This window comes from Aquarana catesbeiana, linkage group LG01, assembly GCF_042186555.1.
Source record: "Aquarana catesbeiana isolate 2022-GZ linkage group LG01, ASM4218655v1, whole genome shotgun sequence".
Classification (NCBI taxonomy): Eukaryota; Metazoa; Chordata; class Amphibia; order Anura; family Ranidae; genus Aquarana; species Aquarana catesbeiana.
Window position 1 is genome coordinate 606,140,813 of NC_133324.1, and position 21,990 is coordinate 606,162,802.

General features: G+C 40.2%; 1 protein-coding gene across 1 annotated transcript in view; it reads right to left on the reverse strand.

Moving 5' to 3' along the window:
- Positions 1-15,369: 15,369 nt before the first annotated feature.
- LOC141127346 (uncharacterized) overlaps positions 15,370-21,990 on the reverse strand; it is a 182,528-nt gene continuing 175,907 nt past the window's right edge. Inside the window, exon 28 of the mRNA XM_073613687.1 lies at positions 15,370-16,135. Within this exon, the coding sequence (XP_073469788.1) occupies positions 16,037-16,135 (99 nt within the window). The 3' untranslated portion in view covers positions 15,370-16,036. The remainder of the gene's footprint in view (positions 16,136-21,990) is intronic.

Here is a 21,990-nt window from a genome sequence, read left to right on the forward strand (position 1 = left end):
GCCTGGAGTTTGCATGTTCTCCCTTTGCTTTATAAAAAAATGTAAATGATTAAATACTCACGATACAGACGTTTTTTATTGGCATGTTGTGTATGTTACCGGCGATGTGTTTATTGCTTTCTAAAGAATGCCTAGGAAATATATATAATGCACAATGTTTTTTGGCAAAGTATGAAATGTCTGTGTAATTGTAATTTTGCTATATACTTTACCTAGGCATTGCATAGAACAGCTAGGCATTATTTAGAATGGCAAATACTGTTATTTGAATTTTAAACCAACTCAATGCCAGATCACAACTTTATTTCCCAAGGGCTTACTCAGAGTTGAAGATGTTCCTGACCAGGAAATACAGTACCTCTGCAATAAACTGCTATCACTTAATCCACTGGAAGTGGACAAGGTTTTTTGACTTGTATGTGCAAGAAAAACTGCTCTTCTTCTGGGATGACGTCATATGACGTCCTTACATCCTTGCCATGCATGCGCACCCTTGAGGGCGCAGCACAGCGATCGGTGCTGCGCTGTGTCCCTCAGACACAGTGCAGCATTGATTGTGGTAAAGACCTGATGAAGTAGGCTCTCTACCATGTGATCAGATGTGTCCAATCACAGCTGATCACGTATACACAAATGCCAGTTATCGGCATTTCCTTACCTATGCCCTGTTAGTGTCTGAGGAAAGGAAAGCCAAAAACCTGCTTTCCTTTGGTGACAGGGGCATTTACACTGATAATCAGGGCACTGATCATCAGTACCCCGATGATCAGTGCAGCTCCATTAGTATCCATCAGTGCAGCATATCAGGGTCGATCAGTGCAGCATATTAGTGCCCATCAGTGCTGCATATCAGTGCCCATCAGTGCTGAATATCAGTGCGCAACAGTGCTGCATACCAGTGCCCATTAGTGCAGCTTATCATTGCCCATCAGTGCCACCTTATCGGTGTCCATCAGTGGCACCTCATGAGTGCAGCCTCATCCGTGCAGGCTCATTAGTGCCCATCACTGCAGCCTCATCAGTGCAGCCTCAACAGTGCAGCCTCATCAGTGCCCAGCAGTTCAACCTCATCAGTGTCCATCAGTGCAGCCTATCAGTGCCAATCAATGTAGACTATCAGTGCCCATCATTGCAGCCCCATCAGCGCACATCAGTGAAGAAGAAAAATTACTTATTTACAAAATTTTACAACAGAAACTTAAAAAAGGTTTTTTCATTTGCTTAGCAAAAAATAAAAACCCCAGTGGTGATTAACCACTTCCCGCCCGCCCTATAGCGGATTGACGTCCGGGAAGTGGTTCTGTTATCCTGACTGGACATCATATGACATCCAGCAGGATAACATGCCGCAGCGCGCCCCCGGCGGCGCGCATCGCGGCGATCGGTGGAGCGGTGTGTCAGTCTGACACACCGCTACACTGATCTTGGTAAAAAGCCTCCGGCGGAGGCTCTTTACCACGTGATCAGCCGTGTCCAATCACGGCTGATCACGCTGTCAATAGGAAGAGCCGTTGATTGGCTCTTCCTCACTCGCGTCTGACAGACGCAAGTAGAGGAGAGCCGATCGGCGGCTCTCCTGGCAGGGGGGGTCTGCGCTGATTGTTTATCAGCGCAGCCCCCCTCAGATCACCCCACTGGACTACCAGGGATGCCACTAGGACCACCAGGGAAGGGGCAACGTGGATGGCCAGGTATGTACCCCATGGCCATCCACATGTGCCCAATCTGTGCCAATCAGTGCCCACAAATGGGCACTGATTGGCACTATTATGTCAATGATCTGCCCAGCAATGCCCAGATCTGCCCAGCAATGCTTTATCAGTGCCACCTGTCATTGCCCATCGGTGCCACCTGTCAGTGCCCATCTGTGCCCATCTGTGCCCATCAGTGCCCACCTATCAGTGTCCATCAGTGCCACACATCATTGCCACACATAAGTACCCATCAGTGCCACCCATATATACCAATCAATGCCACCTACGAGTGCCCATCAGTGCCGCCTATGTGTGCCCATCGGTGCCACCTATGAGTGCCCATCAGTGCCGCATACCAGTGCCACCTATCAGTGCCCATCAGTGCCACTTATCAGTGCCCATCAGTGCTGCCTATCAGTGCCCATCATCAGTGCCCGTTAGTGCCACCTCATCAGTGCCACCTCATTGGTGTCACCTCATCGGTGCCCATCAGTGTCGCCGTATCAGTGCCCATTATTGAAGGAGAAAGCGTACTTATTTACAAAAAATTTAACAGAAACAAAGAAAAACTTGTTTTTTTTTCGAAATTTTCGGTCTTTTTTTATTTGTTGCGCAAAAAATAAAAACCGCAGAGGTGATCAAATACCACCAAAAGAAAGCTCTATTTGTGGGAACAAAATGATAAAAATTTGTTTGGGTACAGTGTAGCATGATCGCGCAATTGTCATTCAAATTGCAACAGCGCTGAAAGGTGAAAATTGGGCTGGGCGGGAAGGTGTCTAAGTGCCTGGTATTGAAGTGGTTAAATGCCACCAAAAGAAAGCTCTATCTATCTCAAAAAAGGATCACAATGTTATTTGTGTGCAGTGTTGCATGACTGTGCAAGAGCGCTGAAAGCTGAAAATTGACCTGGGGAGGAAGGGGGTGAAAGTGCCCTGTTAAAGTTGTTAATTAAGTTTTCTATTTTGTTAACAATATCAAATGTTTTACTTAGTTTCAGATTGCTTTTACTTCTGATGTTTTGGTTCCTGTCCAATATGATCTCACTAATAAAAAAAAATGCTGGTTATTGTGTTAATAAGGACGTGAACTAGGTGCACACGCACCATTAAATGGTATTGCTGCTTTTCTAGAGGGAGGGGAGATTTTGTGCTGACCCCTGCACTCTGCGTTACTTATTACTGACCTTTGCACTCAACAATACTTGCCCCTGAGCCTTAAAAAGAAGTGTGCTACACCTTGGTGATCTTTGATCCCTTCTATGTTGTTCAGGTAAATCTCCACAGCTCCAGGATTGCCTACCCCTGCTCTATGCAATTCACAATTCAGCACAGTGTAATACCTCCTAATATATTTTTATATGTTTTGTTTTTCTCTTTCCAAAATGTTTTTGTCCAGGATTCAAGGTTTGCTTCCTGACTCTGCTGTTCATTTTTTAAATAAATGTTTAATTTATGGTGTGGGTCCCTTTAAGACAACAAGAGAAGTCTTCTCCACTCCCAAGCCTTGGGGAACATCCCACATCTCCCGCTTTGGGACGGTATTCCCAGCCCTAGTTGGCTACTTCCTCCAAAGGTTAGCAGGCGACATCTGACAGGTTGTGAATTGGAAGTGATGTCATGAAAGTTCAACTTCCTGCACTGGATATTACATCTCTCTGGTTGGGGGTAAAGGCAGGTATAGGTTTGGAGCCATTTTTGCACATTTAAATGGTGTGGATGCCACATGGAGACAGGTGGATTTCACTCAATTGTGTCCACATGTCAATTGAAGGTTTTTCCTGGTGTCTATCCATGTATATTGATGATTGAATTTCTGTACTGTTCTTCTCTGGATCACCACCCTGTTCTCATGAAAATGAATATGTTGCTTGTAGCTGAGAGTTTGCTTTGTCTAAATAGAGAGGATCATGTGCTGTACAATTTACTGGTATGTCTTAATATGATGCTTCCTTCCAGAAATATACTGGAGTGCTGCATATCATTTATTTAGAATGTATTATTCCTGGGTCTTTCTAGAGAAAACCCAATTTATGGTTCTAGCACCCTTTTTTATGTAAATTAACTCTTTAAGTACTGATGTTGTGATTTGGGTGTGCATTAGCCTATTTTTTGATTTACTAATTTTGGCTCTTGCCTGAGCCTGTATCTCCAGGATATCTTTCTTGAACAGTACCACTGTAGTTTTATTAGAGAAGATTTAAATGCTACCCACATATAGTTTTTAAAGAGTAAGCATAAAATCTCCAGTGTCACCAGGGTATTCTCATCAGAGGCTGGCTCCGTTTGGTGGTAACCATAGGTAACTTGGCCATTGCTTGTGCTCCCCTATTTTCCAACATATTTTGTTGGTGTGACCATCTTCCTCAGGGTTTGGAAGTACAAGCAGACAACTTCTTTTTAAGATCTCTCTGGTTCTTGTCCATTCATTTATTTAATCCTTACACCCCCATGCTCTAAAAGGTGTGTAAACACTCCAACTTTTATAATAGTTACATCAATAAAAATCATATTACACAAACCCTCTCCTAACAGATTACAAGAAATACATATTTACATTAATTCGTTTAAAAAACAGGGTATGAAAGAATCTACATATAAAATGATGTCCACAACATACTACAAAAGTGGCTATAAAAACCAATTAAGCATTCATTTACCATTTAACCCTTTAGGTTAAAAACTCAGTATTTTGTATATTAATTCCCTCTCCTCTTCAACTGGTTTTAACCTGTTGATCAGCTAGAAAATTGAGATTATTAGGATCTTTCATTTGACATTTCCTAAAGTGTTCTGAAACACTGTAGTTTTATTATGCTTCTTAACATAACTAGGCATGTGCAGAACGGAGAAATTTGTTTACATAGTTACATAGTTACATAGCAGGTGATGTTGAAAAAATACACAAGTCAATCAAGTCCAATCTATGTGTGTGATTTTATGTCAGTATTACATTATATAACCCTGTATGTTGTGGTCATTCAGGTGCTTATCTAATAGTTTTTTGAAACCACCGATTCTCCCCGCTGAAACCACCACCTGTGGAAGGGAATTGCACATCCTTGCAGCTCTTACAGTAAAGAACCCTCTATGTAGTTTAAGGTTAAACCTCTTTTCTTTTAATTTTAATGAGTGGCCATGTGTCTTATTAAACTCCCTTCCAGGGATGTTTTATCCCTATCGTGGGGTCACCAGTATGGTATTTGTAAATTGAAATCATATCCCCTCTTAAGCATCTCTTCTCCAGAGAGAACAAGTTCAGTGCTCATAACCTTTCCCCATAACTAAGATCTTCCAGGCCCTTCTCTGTACTTGCTCCATTTCCAGCACATCCTTCCTGAGGACTGGTGCCCAGAACTGGACAGCATACACCAGGTGAGGCCGGACCAGAGTCTTGTAGAGTGGGAGAATTATCGTTTTATCTCTGGAGTTAATCCCCTTTTTAATGCATGCCAATATTCTGTTTGCTTTGTTAGCAGCAGCTTGGCATTGCATGCCATTGCTGACCCTATCATCTACTAGGACCCCAGGTCCTTTTCCATCCTTGATTCCCCCAGAGGTTCTCCCCCCCAGTAGATTGCATTCATATTTTTGCCACCCTAATGCAGTATTTTACATTTTTTCACATTAAACCTCATTTGCCATGTAGTTGGCCACCCCATTAATATGTTCAGATCTACTTGCAAGGTTTCCACATCCTGCAGAGAAGTTATTGCCCTGCTTAGCTTAATATCATCCGCAAATACAGAGATTGAACTGTTTACCCCATCCTCTAGGTCATTTATGAACAAATTAAATAGGATTGGTCTCAGGACAGAACCCTGGGGGAATTCACTTTCCACCCCTGACCGTTCCAAGTACTCCTCATTTATCACTACCCTCTGAACTCGCCCTTGTAGCCAGTTTTCAATCCATGTACTCAACTTACAGTTCATGCCAAAGGACCTTACTTTGTACAGTAAACGTTTATGGAGAACTGTGTCAAATGCTTTCGCAAAATACAGATACATCACGTCTACAGGCCTTCCTTTATCTAGATGGCAGCTCACCTCCTCATAGAAGGTTAATAGATTGGTTTGGCAAGAATGATTCTTCATGAATCCATGCTGATTACTGCTAATGATACCATTTTCATTACTAAAATCTTGTATATAGTCCCTTATCCCCTCCAAGAGCTTGCATACTATTGATGTTAGGCTAACTGGTCTGTAATTCCCAGGGATTTATTTTGGCCCTTGTTTAAATATTGGTGCTACATTGGCTTTGCTCCAATCAGCTGGTTCCAGTCAGTTTAGTTTCAGATAGATTTATTATGTTACTAATTTTGTTTTGTTTCGGAATTCAGTTAGTTTTGTTTTTATAAAATTTCCTTTTGTTTACTAATTTTCTAACAAATTCCAGATTTTCGGAACAATTCGAATACAGATGAGTCGAAAAATTATCGACCAATTTGAATTCTGTACGAAGAATAGCTGTTTTTTAAGCAGCGAGCTGGGAAGCCGGCTGCTGCGTCCTTAGCAACCAATGACTCATCAGCTGTCAGTGGGCTTCCTCACTGACAGCTGATATGTAAACAAAACAATGCCGGCAATAGAAAATTCTGAAAAAAAAACAGCGAGGGGTCCCCATGAATCCATACCAGGCCCACGCAAAAATAAAAACAAAGGTGTGGGGTCCCTCCCAAAATCCATTTCAGACCCTTATCCGAGCATGCAGGCTGGCAGGCCAGGAAAGGGGGGGACGAGCCAATGCCCCATCTCCTGAACTATAGCAGGCCACATGCCCTTAACATGGTGGGGTGCTTGGGGCAGGGGGGCTCTGCCCCCTGCCCCAAAGCATCTTGTCCCCATGTTAAAGGGGACAAGGGCCTCTTCCCCACAACCCTGGGCTTTGGTTGTGGGAGTCTTATCAGAATCTGGAAGCCCCCTTTAATAAGAGGGCCCCCAGATCCCACCCCCCATATGTGAATGAGTATAGGGTACATAGTACCCCTACCCATTGACCAAAAAAGTGTAAAAAGTGAATATAGACAGTACACGAGTTTTCGACAAATATGTCCCCCGATGTAGATCCATCTCATGCTGCCTGCTGCACCTCTGGACCCAAAAAAACCCCCAAAAAACAACAAAACTTCAGCCTCGTTGAACACTCCCTGCCGAATGCTTGCTCTTCCATCTGATGTTTATTAAATAGCCAAGGGGCGGAGTCTCCCATTAGATCAGTGGGTGACCCCGCCCCCTTGTGACATCATGGACCCAGCATGCCCCTGTTGGTTCGCTAGATACAGATTTTAACTAATTTCAACTAATTTCAACGAAATTTGATACTATTTCTTTTGGAGATTCAGAGAAAATTGAGTACTGTCCGTGATACTTTTTTTATATGCACTAACATACAATTTTTCAGGACAAGCTTTCGGGGTATGTCCCCTTCTTCAAAGTCCAAGCAGTACTGATTCACACATATTTAAGCAGAATGTTAAAGAAAAAAAGGAAAAAAAAAAAAAAAAAAAAAAAAAAAAAAAGAAAACAAAACACATACAAATCAATGGTAATAAAGATAGCAGCAGAGTTAGTGAGATAAGACAGAGGGAGAGCTAGGAGGGAATGCAAGGGGGGGAAATACTAATCACAGAGCGGTCGTAAAACTTTAGCATAATGTGTAAGGAAACCAATGTCTAAATTCAGGCCATTATTCTTTGTGTCAAAAAGAAGTATCATTCTTAGTTCAAACGTTTTCCTTTCCTGGATAGTTCTGAAATTCCCTTTAAGAACTAAGACATTGAGGTCTTCTATAGTGTGGTCCGATTGTGAGAAATGATGTCCCACAGGTGTGCATAAACTGTCTTCTTTATGTTCTTTGATGGTATGTCTGTGCAAATTAATCCTCACTTGCAACTTCTGTCCTGTTTCACCAACATAAGATCCTTTGCTGCACCTTTTGCATTGGATGAGGTACACAACATTACTTGAGGTACAGCTGTAAGATCCCATGATATAGAAGGTCCCATTTGTGTGTGTAACACTTTTGGATAGATTTATCTGGTTGCATAGTTTGCAGCGTTTTTTATTGCAGGGTTTGCAACCATTATTTTTGACTTCATAATCAGAGTGAAGTTTCCTGCTGATTAGTTTGTGTCTGAGGTTGGGTGGTTGTCTGAAAGCCAATAATGGGGGTTGTTGGAATATTCCTTTCAGAGTTTCATCCTCTGTTATAATGGGTTGTAAATCTTTAATTATCTTTTTGATCCCTTCAAGTGCTGGGTTGTATGTGGTGACTAGAGGTACTCGGTTATTTGTTTTTTTCTCTGTGTATTGGAGGAGATTTTCTCTTCGGGTTTTCAAGGCTGTGTTTATGCTGTTGTTTATGGTTTTGTCTTTGTAACCTTTCTTATGGAAAGAGTCTGCCAGTGTTCTGAGATGTTTATCTCTGTCTTCTGGGTCTGAACAAATTCGGTGGTATCTGATGGCCTGGCTGTGTATGATGGCCCGTTTGGTGTGTTGGGGGTGAAAACTGGAACTATGAAGATAGCTGCATCGGTCAGTCGGTTTTCTGTATATTGACGTGTGTAGCTTGTCATCCCTGATGTATACTGTAGTGTCCAGGAAGTTGACATGTGTGTTCGAATAGTCCATTTTTAGTTTGATAGATGGGTGAAAAGTGTTGATCAATGAAAAGAATTGGTTTAGATTTTCTTCACCTTCAGTCCATATCATGAATATATCATCAATATAGCGATAATATCTGTATGGCTTTTGTTGTATGCTGTTCAGAAATTTGTCCTCCAGGTCAGCCATAAATAAATTTGCATATTGGGGTGCCATTTTGCTTCCCATAGCAGTACCCATACACTGGAGGTAGATGTCATTATTGAAAGTGAAGTAGTTGTGTGTAAGAATGAATTCAATGAGCCGTGTCACATCCTCAGCAGTGTATTTGTGGTCTGGTGAGGATGATAAGAATCTGTGACATGCCGCCAACCCATCCTTGTGAGGGATGTTACTGTACAGAGATTCTACATCCATAGTGACTAGAAGAGTATTAGGTGGTAGTTGTTGTATATTGTTAAGCTTGTTCAGAAAATCAGTGGTGTCTTGCAGGAAACTTGCAGTGTTCATGACTAAAGGTTTTAACATGTTTTCTACAAGGCCTGAGATATGTTCAGTAAGTGTATTCATACCTGTTATAATGGGTCTGCCTGGATTTCCTGGCTTGTGGATCTTGGGCAGCATGTAGAAGTCTCCCATTTCTGGATTATCCGGAATTGCATTGATGAGTTCTGAATGTCGGTGGCTTGGCATTGTCGCAATGAGACCTTTTAATTGCTTAGTAAAATCCTGGGTCGGATCATAATCCAGTTTTTTGTAGTAAGTAGTATTTGCCAGCTGCCTCTGGCCCTCTTGTATATATTTGTCTGTATCCATCACAACGACTGCTCCCCCTTTATCTGCTGGTTTGATGGTTATGGCCTGATTATTGCGCAGATCATGTACAGCTCTTCGCTCCAGTGGCGAAAGGTTGTATAATGTTTTCTTTTGCTGGGTGGATATCAGGGATGTAACTCGCAGCCTGAAGCTGTCAATATAGGTATCCAGTTTGGGGTTGCGTCCTTGTGGAGGTGTGAAGTTGCTGTTCTTTTTCCTTTTGTAACCATCTATTGTCCTAGGATTCCTTTCCTTACTGTCAAAATATTCTTTGAGCCTTAGTCTCCTAAAGAATTCCTCCATATCTGACCATACCTGTAATTTATCCAATTTGGTGGTTGGGCAGAATGTGAGGCCTTTGGAGAGGACTGTTGTTTCTGGTGTAGTAAGTTGATGATTTGACAAATTTATTATTCCGAGTTCCTCTGTTATATCCACATTTTCTGTAAAGTCAGCATTTACACAAAGGATACCTTGGGATTCTGGATTGGCTTCCAAGTTGCTGATAGCAGGAGTTATAGAAGTTGTGTTTGTTTTGTGTTGTTTAGGTTGTATCCAAAAGGTCTGCTCTTGGTGTAGCTTTTGGAGTTTTTTTTGCTTCCTGTTCATGGCAAGTTTTTGCAGTTGTCTTTGTAAGGTTTCAATTTCATTCTTAATTTGGTTGATGCTTGTGGGATCCAATGGTGTTGAGGTTTCAAACACCAACTGCTTTTGTTTCCGGATTGTTTCCCTTTTACCATAGAGTTTATGAATGAGGTTGTTCCTTAACCTCTCGCTGGTACGTCTGCAGAGTCCTTCTGCATAAGGAGAGTTCAGTGTATTTGCACAAGGATTTTTAATCCGGAGACCCTGTGGTATGAGATTCCTCTTTTTGCATCTTGAGAGAAAGAAGATGTCGCTGTTGACCTGTGTTTCCTTTGTGATCAGGTTGGTTAACTGCTTCTTTATGCGGCTATATGCAGTATCTTCCATCATACTTGATTTGTTGTAGCCGTATTAGTGCAATTGTGACAGAGAAAATTGAGTACTGTCCGTGATACTTTTTTTATATGCACTAACATACAATTTTTCAGGACAAGCTTTCGGGGTATGTCCCCTTCTTCAAAGTCCAAGCAGTACTGATTCACACATATTTAAGCAGAATGTTAAAGAAAAAAAGGAAAAAAAAAAAAAAAAAAAAAAAAAAAAGAAAACAAAACACATACAAATCAATGGTAATAAAATATTTATTACCATTGATTTGTATGTGTTTTGTTTTCTTTTTTTTTTTTTTTTTTTTTTTTTTTTTTTTTCCTTTTTTTCTTTAACATTCTGCTTAAATATGTGTGAATCAGTACTGCTTGGACTTTGAAGAAGGGGACATACCCCGAAAGCTTGTCCTGAAAAATTGTATGTTAGTGCATATAAAAAAAGTATCACGGACAGTACTCAATTTTCTCTGTCACAATTGCACTAATACGGCTACAACAAATCAAGTATGATGGAAGATACTGCATATAGCCGCATAAAGAAGCAGTTAACCAACCTGATCACAAAGGAAACACAGGTCAACAGCGACATCTTCTTTCTCTCAAGATGCAAAAAGAGGAATCTCATACCACAGGGTCTCCGGATTAAAAATCCTTGTGCAAATACACTGAACTCTCCTTATGCAGAAGGACTCTGCAGACGTACCAGCGAGAGGTTAAGGAACAACCTCATTCATAAACTCTATGGTAAAAGGGAAACAATCCGGAAACAAAAGCAGTTGGTGTTTGAAACCTCAACACCATTGGATCCCACAAGCATCAACCAAATTAAGAATGAAATTGAAACCTTACAAAGACAACTGCAAAAACTTGCCATGAACAGGAAGCAAAAAAAACTCCAAAAGCTACACCAAGAGCAGACCTTTTGGATACAACCTAAACAACACAAAACAAACACAACTTCTATAACTCCTGCTATCAGCAACTTGGAAGCCAATCCAGAATCCCAAGGTATCCTTTGTGTAAATGCTGACTTTACAGAAAATGTGGATATAACAGAGGAACTCGGAATAATAAATTTGTCAAATCATCAACTTACTACACCAGAAACAACAGTCCTCTCCAAAGGCCTCACATTCTGCCCAACCACCAAATTGGATAAATTACAGGTATGGTCAGATATGGAGGAATTCTTTAGGAGACTAAGGCTCAAAGAATATTTTGACAGTAAGGAAAGGAATCCTAGGACAATAGATGGTTACAAAAGGAAAAAGAACAGCAACTTCACACCTCCACAAGGACGCAACCCCAAACTGGATACCTATATTGACAGCTTCAGGCTGCGAGTTACATCCCTGATATCCACCCAGCAAAAGAAAACATTATACAACCTTTCGCCACTGGAGCGAAGAGCTGTACATGATCTGCGCAATAATCAGGCCATAACCATCAAACCAGCAGATAAAGGGGGAGCAGTCGTTGTGATGGATACAGACAAATATATACAAGAGGGCCAGAGGCAGCTGGCAAATACTACTTACTACAAAAAACTGGATTATGATCCGACCCAGGATTTTACTAAGCAATTAAAAGGTCTCATTGCGACAATGCCAAGCCACCGACATTCAGAACTCATCAATGCAATTCCGGATAATCCAGAAATGGGAGACTTCTACATGCTGCCCAAGATCCACAAGCCAGGAAATCCAGGCAGACCCATTATAACAGGTATGAATACACTTACTGAACATATCTCAGGCCTTGTAGAAAACATGTTAAAACCTTTAGTCATGAACACTGCAAGTTTCCTGCAAGACACCACTGATTTTCTGAACAAGCTTAACAATATACAACAACTACCACCTAATACTCTTCTAGTCACTATGGATGTAGAATCTCTGTACAGTAACATCCCTCACAAGGATGGGTTGGCGGCATGTCACAGATTCTTATCATCCTCACCAGACCACAAATACACTGCTGAGGATGTGACACGGCTCATTGAATTCATTCTTACACACAACTACTTCACTTTCAATAATGACATCTACCTCCAGTGTATGGGTACTGCTATGGGAAGCAAAATGGCACCCCAATATGCAAATTTATTTATGGCTGACCTGGAGGACAAATTTCTGAACAGCATACAACAAAAGCCATACAGATATTATCGCTATATTGATGATATATTCATGATATGGACTGAAGGTGAAGAAAATCTAAACCAATTCTTTTCATTGATCAACACTTTTCACCCATCTATCAAACTAAAAATGGACTATTCGAACACACATGTCAACTTCCTGGACACTACAGTATACATCAGGGATGACAAGCTACACACGTCAATATACAGAAAACCGACTGACCGATGCAGCTATCTTCATAGTTCCAGTTTTCACCCCCAACACACCAAACGGGCCATCATACACAGCCAGGCCATCAGATACCACCGAATTTGTTCAGACCCAGAAGACAGAGATAAACATCTCAGAACACTGGCAGACTCTTTCCATAAGAAAGGTTACAAAGACAAAACCATAAACAACAGCATAAACACAGCCTTGAAAACCCGAAGAGAAAATCTCCTCCAATACACAGAGAAAAAAACAAATAACCGAGTACCTCTAGTCACCACATACAACCCAGCACTTGAAGGGATCAAAAAGATAATTAAAGATTTACAACCCATTATAACAGAGGATGAAACTCTGAAAGGAATATTCCAACAACCCCCATTATTGGCTTTCAGACAACCACCCAACCTCAGACACAAACTAATCAGCAGGAAACTTCACTCTGATTATGAAGTCAAAAATAATGGTTGCAAACCCTGCAATAAAAAACGCTGCAAACTATGCAACCAGATAAATCTATCCAAAAGTGTTACACACACAAATGGGACCTTCTATATCATGGGATCTTACAGCTGTACCTCAAGTAATGTTGTGTACCTCATCCAATGCAAAAGGTGCAGCAAAGGATCTTATGTTGGTGAAACAGGACAGAAGTTGCAAGTGAGGATTAATTTGCACAGACATACCATCAAAGAACATAAAGAAGACAGTTTATGCACACCTGTGGGACATCATTTCTCACAATCGGACCACACTATAGAAGACCTCAATGTCTTAGTTCTTAAAGGGAATTTCAGAACTATCCAGGAAAGGAAAACGTTTGAACTAAGAATGATACTTCTTTTTGACACAAAGAATAATGGCCTGAATTTAGACATTGGTTTCCTTACACATTATGCTAAAGTTTTACGACCGCTCTGTGATTAGTATTTCCCCCCCTTGCATTCCCTCCTAGCTCTCCCTCTGTCTTATCTCACTAACTCTGCTGCTATCTTTATTACCATTGATTTGTATGTGTTTTGTTTTCTTTTTTTTTTTTTTTTTTTTTTTTTTTTTTTTTTTTCCTTTTTTTCTTTAACATTCTGCTTAAATATGTGTGAATCAGTACTGCTTGGACTTTGAAGAAGGGGACATACCCCGAAAGCTTGTCCTGAAAAATTGTATGTTAGTGCATATAAAAAAAGTATCACGGACAGTACTCAATTTTCTCTGTCACAATTGCACTAATACGGCTACAACAAATCAAGTATTTTGGAGATTCAGAAATATATACAAATCTCAGAATAACTGAAAATTCTTCCGAATGTATTCGGACCAAAACAAATTGCACATGTCTAAACATTACGTATTTGCTGTTCAATATGTTTACCCACTGTCTGTTTTGTACAGTCACTGTACTGAAGCCCACAAGGGCACTCAACCAAATAGACCACATTGGTAAAATCACAAGTTAAAAATTACCGTACCTTAAACTTCTAAAAACTTAAACTTGGTAATGTTTATTTTTTTTAGTATTTCAAAGAAAGAATCTCCTAAAACTTTTCTCCACTGAGAAAAACATCCTAGAAGGGCGTTTCTTCTTATCTTCTACATGGCCATTCACCAACAAATACCTCAATGTAGGAGCTGTGGGGAATAACATTTTGGTTTATTGCGTAACATAGATTTGAAGAAAGGGTCTTTTTTCAGGAATGGCCAATATCTGGTGATGATCCTAGTCACCCTTTCATTATCATCTCCATATGGAAGGGCACAGGCAGTAATTGGTTCCTTCTCTTCTCTTGGCTAGTAGTTTCTCCCTATCAGCATTGAGGAAAAACATATAGGCCTAATCTATCATCTTAGGCCCTCAGCCTGATCAACAAATGTCTCTTTCTGAGTACAATTCCCTTCAGTGTTTCCTTAAAGTAAATGTAAACCCCCAAAAATGTTTTAATTAAAACTCATATCTGTTACAGCAGAGGATGTCATTTCATCTGTGCCCAGTCTTGCCACGAAGAGTTAGTCCAGCTCTGAGCAATCCTCTTATCTTTTTTCAGTAAAATAAAAACGGACACACAAAGAAAAAGGTGCCCGTTCTTCCCCCTTGCTGTGAGTGACAGGTGATTTCCTTATCTCATGCACAAGTGTGAGAGAGGCATTCTGTGTACTTCACATCCCCCTCCTTTCTTCTCCAGCTCTCCCAGGATTGGCTGCTCCATACCTCAGCATGATTGGGCATGCTGAAGTCATGTGGTGACTTTCCTGGGTTTTGACTGGATGTTAGTGATCATGGGGCATAATCCACGAGACCAGCAGAAGATCAGTGTAAGAAATATCGATGCCTGGCCAAAGGGAGTGTAGAGGGGGGCGGGGAGTCTACTGACATCACGACTCTGCCTACCAAGCCCTGGACAACAGACCCTCCCACAGAATCCGGAGTACTGCAGGGCTCCAAACAATTAAGGGGAGATATTTGACAGGCAAGAATACATGCAGGAGGCATGTATATCCTTATAGATAAGCACTATGGAAGTCATTTAGAAAAGATGAGAGTGGGTTTACATCCACTTTAATCCATGGTTTATAATGGCAGCTGTTCATGGGGACAAAACCATTGCAGTCTATTTTTTTTTACAAAAGACCAAAGGTTAGATCTAAGAGGTTCACTTCCAATTCACTGCAACACATCTGATTGACTCCTTTTGTTACTTCTCCTTCTCCCTGCCAGAACGCTGCAGTACAAGTACTGTGAGATACTGATTCAAGTCCAATTTAGGTACAAACACTGCATTAAAAAAAAAAAAAACACTTAGGGATGTACTAATGATTATGGGCTGTATTAATAAGGGCTTTTTTTATATGGAGTTCAGCTTTGAATCAACATGTTATAAAAGTTTTCTGTTTAATGACAAATAATTTGCATCAGCAACAAACCACCAGCTTTTAAAGTTTTCTATTTTATTGACACAGGTATACATAATGTATAAATAAATCATTGATTGCAAAATATATAAGTTTTCTATATATAATATATACTTTATATAATGAAAGTTTCTCCAGTCCTTTAATTTAGTGCATTATATCAGCCATTTAGAAATACATTTATCAGGTTGCAAAAAACTGATTTCTATTTGGATGTTAGCTACATTACAATTAATCAAATATCTCTGTACTATAAAAAAGTCTTATTGGATGCTAAGCCAGTGCAATGTATTACTAGAGTTTGATGGCCAATAGAGTTGTGGTTACTTCTCAGCACATAGCATTATCAATAATTGAGGTATTAATTTACTGTTATTTACATATCATTTATTAAAATGTTTATAAGTAGTATCTAGCTCAAGATATTGGTGCAGTGCAAATGACGCAAAAAAACACTATATAAACCATTTCCACAAGTGAAACTGTGGTTTCAGTAGAATTCTTAGTCCATGTTAGAATTTATTCCTTGTTTCTAGTTATCCAGTGGCCCAGCTTCTCCCATCAAAAGGCGTTTTCCAGGTTAGAAATAACATGATGGCTTAGTGATGACAATTACAATATATAGGATGGTATACTAGCATTGATGTATATGGTAATACTAAGCCATTTTGAAGCAGTTTTTGGTCATCCTCAGTATAACTTTCTCATGTCCAGATGGGGGAAATAAGTTTCATAAATGTTCTGTTGTATGTCAAAGGAGTCTCTCTTGCCTTTTAAACAAAATATTAGCTGTGGGGAAAAAAGAAAAATCTTTTTGATATTTGGTACAGCTCATATATGGCTTTATGAAGACATTGCTGGACATGGACAAGGCTACAGCTTTACAGGCAATACAATTAATTTTTTATTGCAAGATTTAACCTCTTCATGAGAGAACCTCAAAAACCCTTCAATGTCTTTCTTAGGAAGCAGAATAAACAGGGCCTTGGGAATTGTTAGAGAATAAAAATCACACACAAGTACTATGCACTTCTGTAACATTGAGATAACTGTCAACAAGCAGTTAAATCTCTCAGTAATAGGGAGATTTATCACTTTGGTAGCTCTAGTCTAAAATGTTATTGTTTTCGAATGTACTATCCCAGATAGCAAGCAATTGAGCTGCAAGTTTGAAAATGACTTGCTAAGCTATTACTAGACTTGCCAGGCTTCACAAGTTTGTTGCACAATTGCAGCAAGTCCGCATTGCATGACTCCAGATCAACTTTATTTGCAAACATTCTGCAAGTCTGCGGCAAGTTCTGGTTCAGTTATGTTGTGCAATAGTCATCCCACCACAGAGGTCACTGTGGCTGAATTTTCATGCTGTAGACTTGCAGAGCTCTTGCTGTAGACTCACCACTGTAACTTTGCTCTTGCTAGAGACTTGCCACGCAAATTTGCTACAAATTGGAAAAGTGTCAACTAGAACTTGTGCTTTAAGTGCTCTGCAAGTGTATAACCTGCCAGTGAAAACTTTCAATTCAACACTGCCACAAATGTGTGGCAAGTTATCCTTGCTCTCTGGGATATTATCTGAAATGCATAATTATATGAGCCCCCCCCAGTGAAATCTATGCAGTTGTCACCTCCACATAAGCGCTTATCTTTAAAAGAAAGTTAGGGCACTGTTTTTAGAATCTTTGTGGTAATATTCTAATATTAACAAAGCTGACCTGTAGCCACTCAAGACATTGAAAGTTGTTTTATTTAAAGAATAACTCCACTATTCTTGAGAAAAAAAGAACCCCTCTGGGTGATTAATGTATATTGGAAGGATTTCAACAAATGTTATTGCGTATTCCTACTTGGCATGTGCAAATCGTTTAGTTCCGAATTAATTTTTTAACAAATTTCGACAAATTAGTTAATTCGGAAATATCTAAATTAACGAAAACCCGTTTAACTAATTTTTCCAAATATTCTTAAATTTGAATATTCAAAAATTCGTAAATTCGAATATTCGAAAATTCTAAATTTGAAAAACCCGAAAATCCCAATTTTTGGAAAACCGAAAATAAGAACAAAAATTCAAAAAAACGAAAATCCAAAAATTCCAAAAACCCGAAAATGTGAAAATCTGAAATAATAACTAACTAATAATAATTTAACTATTACTAACTATTAAATAATAAGTATTTGAATTTTCTTTGAAATTTGGCTGTTAGAGAGCATAACGAATATGAATTTATCCAAAGTTATGAATTATCTGAAATAACGAATGCCATATCTAAACGAATGGAACATAACAAATTAATAATAATAAATAACAATAATAATAATAAAAACGTTTTATTATTTTATAATTATTTATTCTTCCATTTCATTTGTTGAGATGCGGCATTCGTTATTTCGGATAATTCGTAACTTTGGATAAATTCGTATTCGTTACATTGACTAACAGTCAAATTTGAAAGGAAATACCAATATCTATAATTTAAAAGTTAGATATTATTAGTTAGTTAGTTAGTTATTATTTAGAATTTTCGTTCTTTCGAATTTTTGTATTTTCTTTCTTATTTTCGGATTTTCAAATTTTCGGATTTTCAAATTTTCAGAATTTTCGAATTTACGAATTTTTGAAATTTCTAATTTACGAATTTACGAATTTTTGAATTTTCACATTTACGAATTTACAAATTTTGATCATAACGAATACAAAAAAACAAACAAACAAATGAAACGAAAACTAAAACAAACAAATTTTTCAGCAGAGCACATGTCTAATTCCTACCTCTTTATTCTCTGAAGAAAAAAACTGCTTATCTTTTGGATACTAATGCCCTGTACACACGGTCGGATTTTCCGACGGAAAATGTGTGATAGGACCTTGTTGTTGGAAATTCCGACCGTGTGTAGGCTCCATCACACATTTTCCGTCGGAATTTCTGACACACAAAGTTTGAGAGCTTGCTATAAAATTTTCCGACGACAAAATCCGTTGTCGGAAATTCCGATTGTGTGTATACAAATCCGACGCACAAAGTGCTCAGAATAAATTAAGAGAGGAAAGCTATTGGCTACTGCCCTGTTTATAGTCCCGACGTACGTGTTTTACGTCACCGCGTTCAGAACGATTGGATTTTCCGACAACTTTGTGTGACTGTGTGTATGCAAGACAAGTTTGAGCCAACATCCGTCAGAAAAAATCCATGGATTTTGTTGTCGGAATTTCCGATCAATGTCCGACCGTGTGTAGAGGGCATAAATGTTACTAATCAGCTGATTCACATTCAGGGTTCTGATGAGAAAAGCTGCAGTGCCTGCATCACTATAGATGTGATTAACCCTTAAGGGGGTATCTCACCAAAAATGAAATTTCTGTTGCAGAGGATGCATAAAATCTGACTGGTACGGTAGAGCAGAGCTCCTTACCTAAGCAGGAACTGACATTGCTCGGGGCATTTTGAATGCCAACTGTGCCATATTGTATTGCATTTTACAGAAAATGAGTACATTGCAGTTTGAAAAGAAAAGGTAAATTTTAACCACTTCTAAACCCGGCTAAGTCTGATATTTCTCACATACATGTAAAAATCAGATTTTTTTTGCTAGAAAAATACTTAGAACCCCCAAACAATAAATATTTTCTGAAAGCAGAGTTCCTGAAGAATAAAATGGTGGGTGTTGCAATTTTTTACGCCCCATGTTGGCATGGTGTCCACCGTAGCGTTTGCAGTGGCAAATCAGTGTAGGACTGGCCATAAGAGGGATTACTTTGACGCAGTTGGCCATCTTAAGAATGTATTTTAGTATGTGTGCACTAAAAATCCCTGTTTTTCATTGCAAAGTTTGCTGGAAAGGGTGTATAGCAGTGTGCAGAGGGTTCATCCAGAATTTGTATTGCAATTTTTTATGTCACACGATATTTGTGCAGCAGTTTATTAAATGCACTTTACTGAATTATAGTGAACACAAACACAATATAATACCTATTTTGGTAAAATATAAAAGATGATGTTACACCTAATAAATAGATACCAAACATGTCATGCTTTAAAAGTGTGAACGTCCGTGTAATGGCGATAACCTACGGTACATTAAATTATCCATAGGCGACACTTTAAAAGCCTTTACAGGTTATCAGTTTAGAGCCACAGTGCTAGTTAGTGCTAGAATTATTGTTGTCAATCTTATTTCACATGGGTATTGCGGTCACCATTTACATAGGCATGTGGGATCTGCATGTGATTTTGCATTTGCATGTGAGCATGGGGGGACAAGGGTGTTTTACTTTCATCATATGATGTCCTCAGGATATTAAGCCGCTGCGCGCCCCCGGGGGCACGCATCAAGGCAATCGTTGTTGCGGGGTGTCAGTCTGACACCCCGCAACTCCGATCTAGGTAAAGAGTCTCTGACGGAGACTCTTTACCACGTGATCAGCCGTGTCCAATCACAGCTGATCACGATGTAAATAGGAAAAGCCAGTGATCGGCTTTTCCTCACTCGCGTCTGACAGACGCGAGTAGAGGAGAGCCGATCGGCTGCTCTCTTGACAGGGGGGGTCTGTGCTGATTGTTTATCAGCACAGCCCCCCCTGGATCCCACCCAGGACCACCATCATGCCGCCCAGGACCACCAGGATGGCCATCCACACTGGACCACCAGGTATGCCCCACCTAGTCCCCCAGGGAAATATAAATTTGTGCCCAGGCAGCTGCGAATCAATGCCCAGGCAGCTGCCAATCAGTGCCCACTCACAATGCCTACCACTGCCAGTGCCACCAGGAATACATATCAGTGCCTCATATCAGTGCCGCCTATCAGTGCCCATCAGTGCCACATATGAATGCCCATCACTGCCCATCAGTTCTGCCCATCAGTGCCCATCAGTGCCCAGCAGTGCTGCCTATCAGTGCCCATCAGTGCCGCCTATCAGTGCCACCCATAGGAACCCATCTTTGCAGCCTTTCAGTGCCCATCAGTGTCGCCTATCTGTGCCCATCAATGCCCACCAGTGCCACCCAGTGCCACCCATGAGTGCCCATCAGTGCCATCTATCAATGCCCATCAATGCTGCATATCAGTGCCACCCATTAGTGCCGCCTACCAGTGCCCATCAGTGCCGCATATCAGTGCCCATCGTCAGTGCTTGTCAGTGCCCGCTCAATGGTGCCACCTCATCGTTGCCACCTTAGCAGTGCCTGTCAGTGCCGCCTTATCAGTGCCCAGTGAAAGAGAAAACTTACTTATTTACAAAATTTTATAACAGAAACAAAAGCAAAACTTTTATTTTTTTCAAATTTTTCGGTCTTTTTTTATTTGTTTAGCAAAAAATAAAAACCGCAGAGGTGATCAAATACCACCAAAAGAAAAGTCTATTTGTGGGAACAAAATGATAAAAATTTAGTTTGGGTACAGTGATGTATGACCACGCAATTGTCATTCAAACTGCAACAGCACTGAAAGCTGAAAATTGGTCTGGGCAGGAACGTGTATAAGTGCCCTGTATTGAAGTGGTTAATTTAATTTAAATGAGTTTTTTTACACTGTACTTTTTTTTTCTTTTTATCAATTGCTATCACAAGGGATGAATTGGTTAAGAATTTAATGGTTAATTAAATAGAAATTAAAAAAGGAGAAAAATAATAGCTGAAGGGAGAAGGGGAAGAATGAGTTGATTAGGGCTGTTTAGAGTAAACTAAGGGTTAATGGGGGTTAACCACTTGCTTACAGGACACTTAAACCCCCCTCCTATCCAGACCAATTTTCAGCTTTCAGCGCTGACGCACTTTGAATGACAATTGCGCGATCATACAACACTGTACCTAAATGAAATTTTTATTATTTTTTTCCCCACAAATAGAGCTTTCTTTTGGTGGTATTTGATCACCTCTGCGGTTTTTATTGTTTGTTAAAAAAATTTAAAAAGACCGAATTTTAAAAAAAAAAATATTTTTTTTTATATTTTGTTAAAAAATTTTAAAAAGGGTAATTTTTCTCCTCATTGATGTACGCTGATGAGGCGGCACCAATGGGCACTGATAAGTGGCAGTGATGGGCACTGATGGGTGGCAGTGATGGGCATTGATTGGTGGCAATAATGGGCACTGATCTGGTACATTGATCTGCAACACTGCTAGGTGGCACTGATTGGCACCACTAGTGGGCATTGTTAGGTGGCAATGGTTGGCATTGATAGGTGGCACTTGTAGGCATTGATAGTTGGCACTCATGGGCATTGATACGTGGCACTGGTGGGCACTGTGGGCACTGTGATGTGGCAATGTCAGGTGGCACTAGCAGGGGGTACTGGTGGCACAATTGAGGCACAATTGAGGCATTATTGCCTCCTCCTCTTCGGGATCGATGTCCCTTGCTGGTAAGCCGGTGATCGGCTTTTTTTTCTCCTCGCACTGTCAGCGCGAGGAGAAAATAAAATTATCACAGAGCTTTTGTTTTGATCATGTGATCAGCTGTCATTGGCTGACAGCTGATCACATGGTAAGGGGCCGGGACCGGCCCCTTACTTGGATCGGTGATCACCCGAGTCTCAGTGACTCGGTGATCACAGCGCGCTCCACGCATGCCCTGTAGGGCGCGCACAGGGCGCGTGCACAGGGGAGGATGTCATATGACGGCCTCCCGGGAATTCAGGTCCG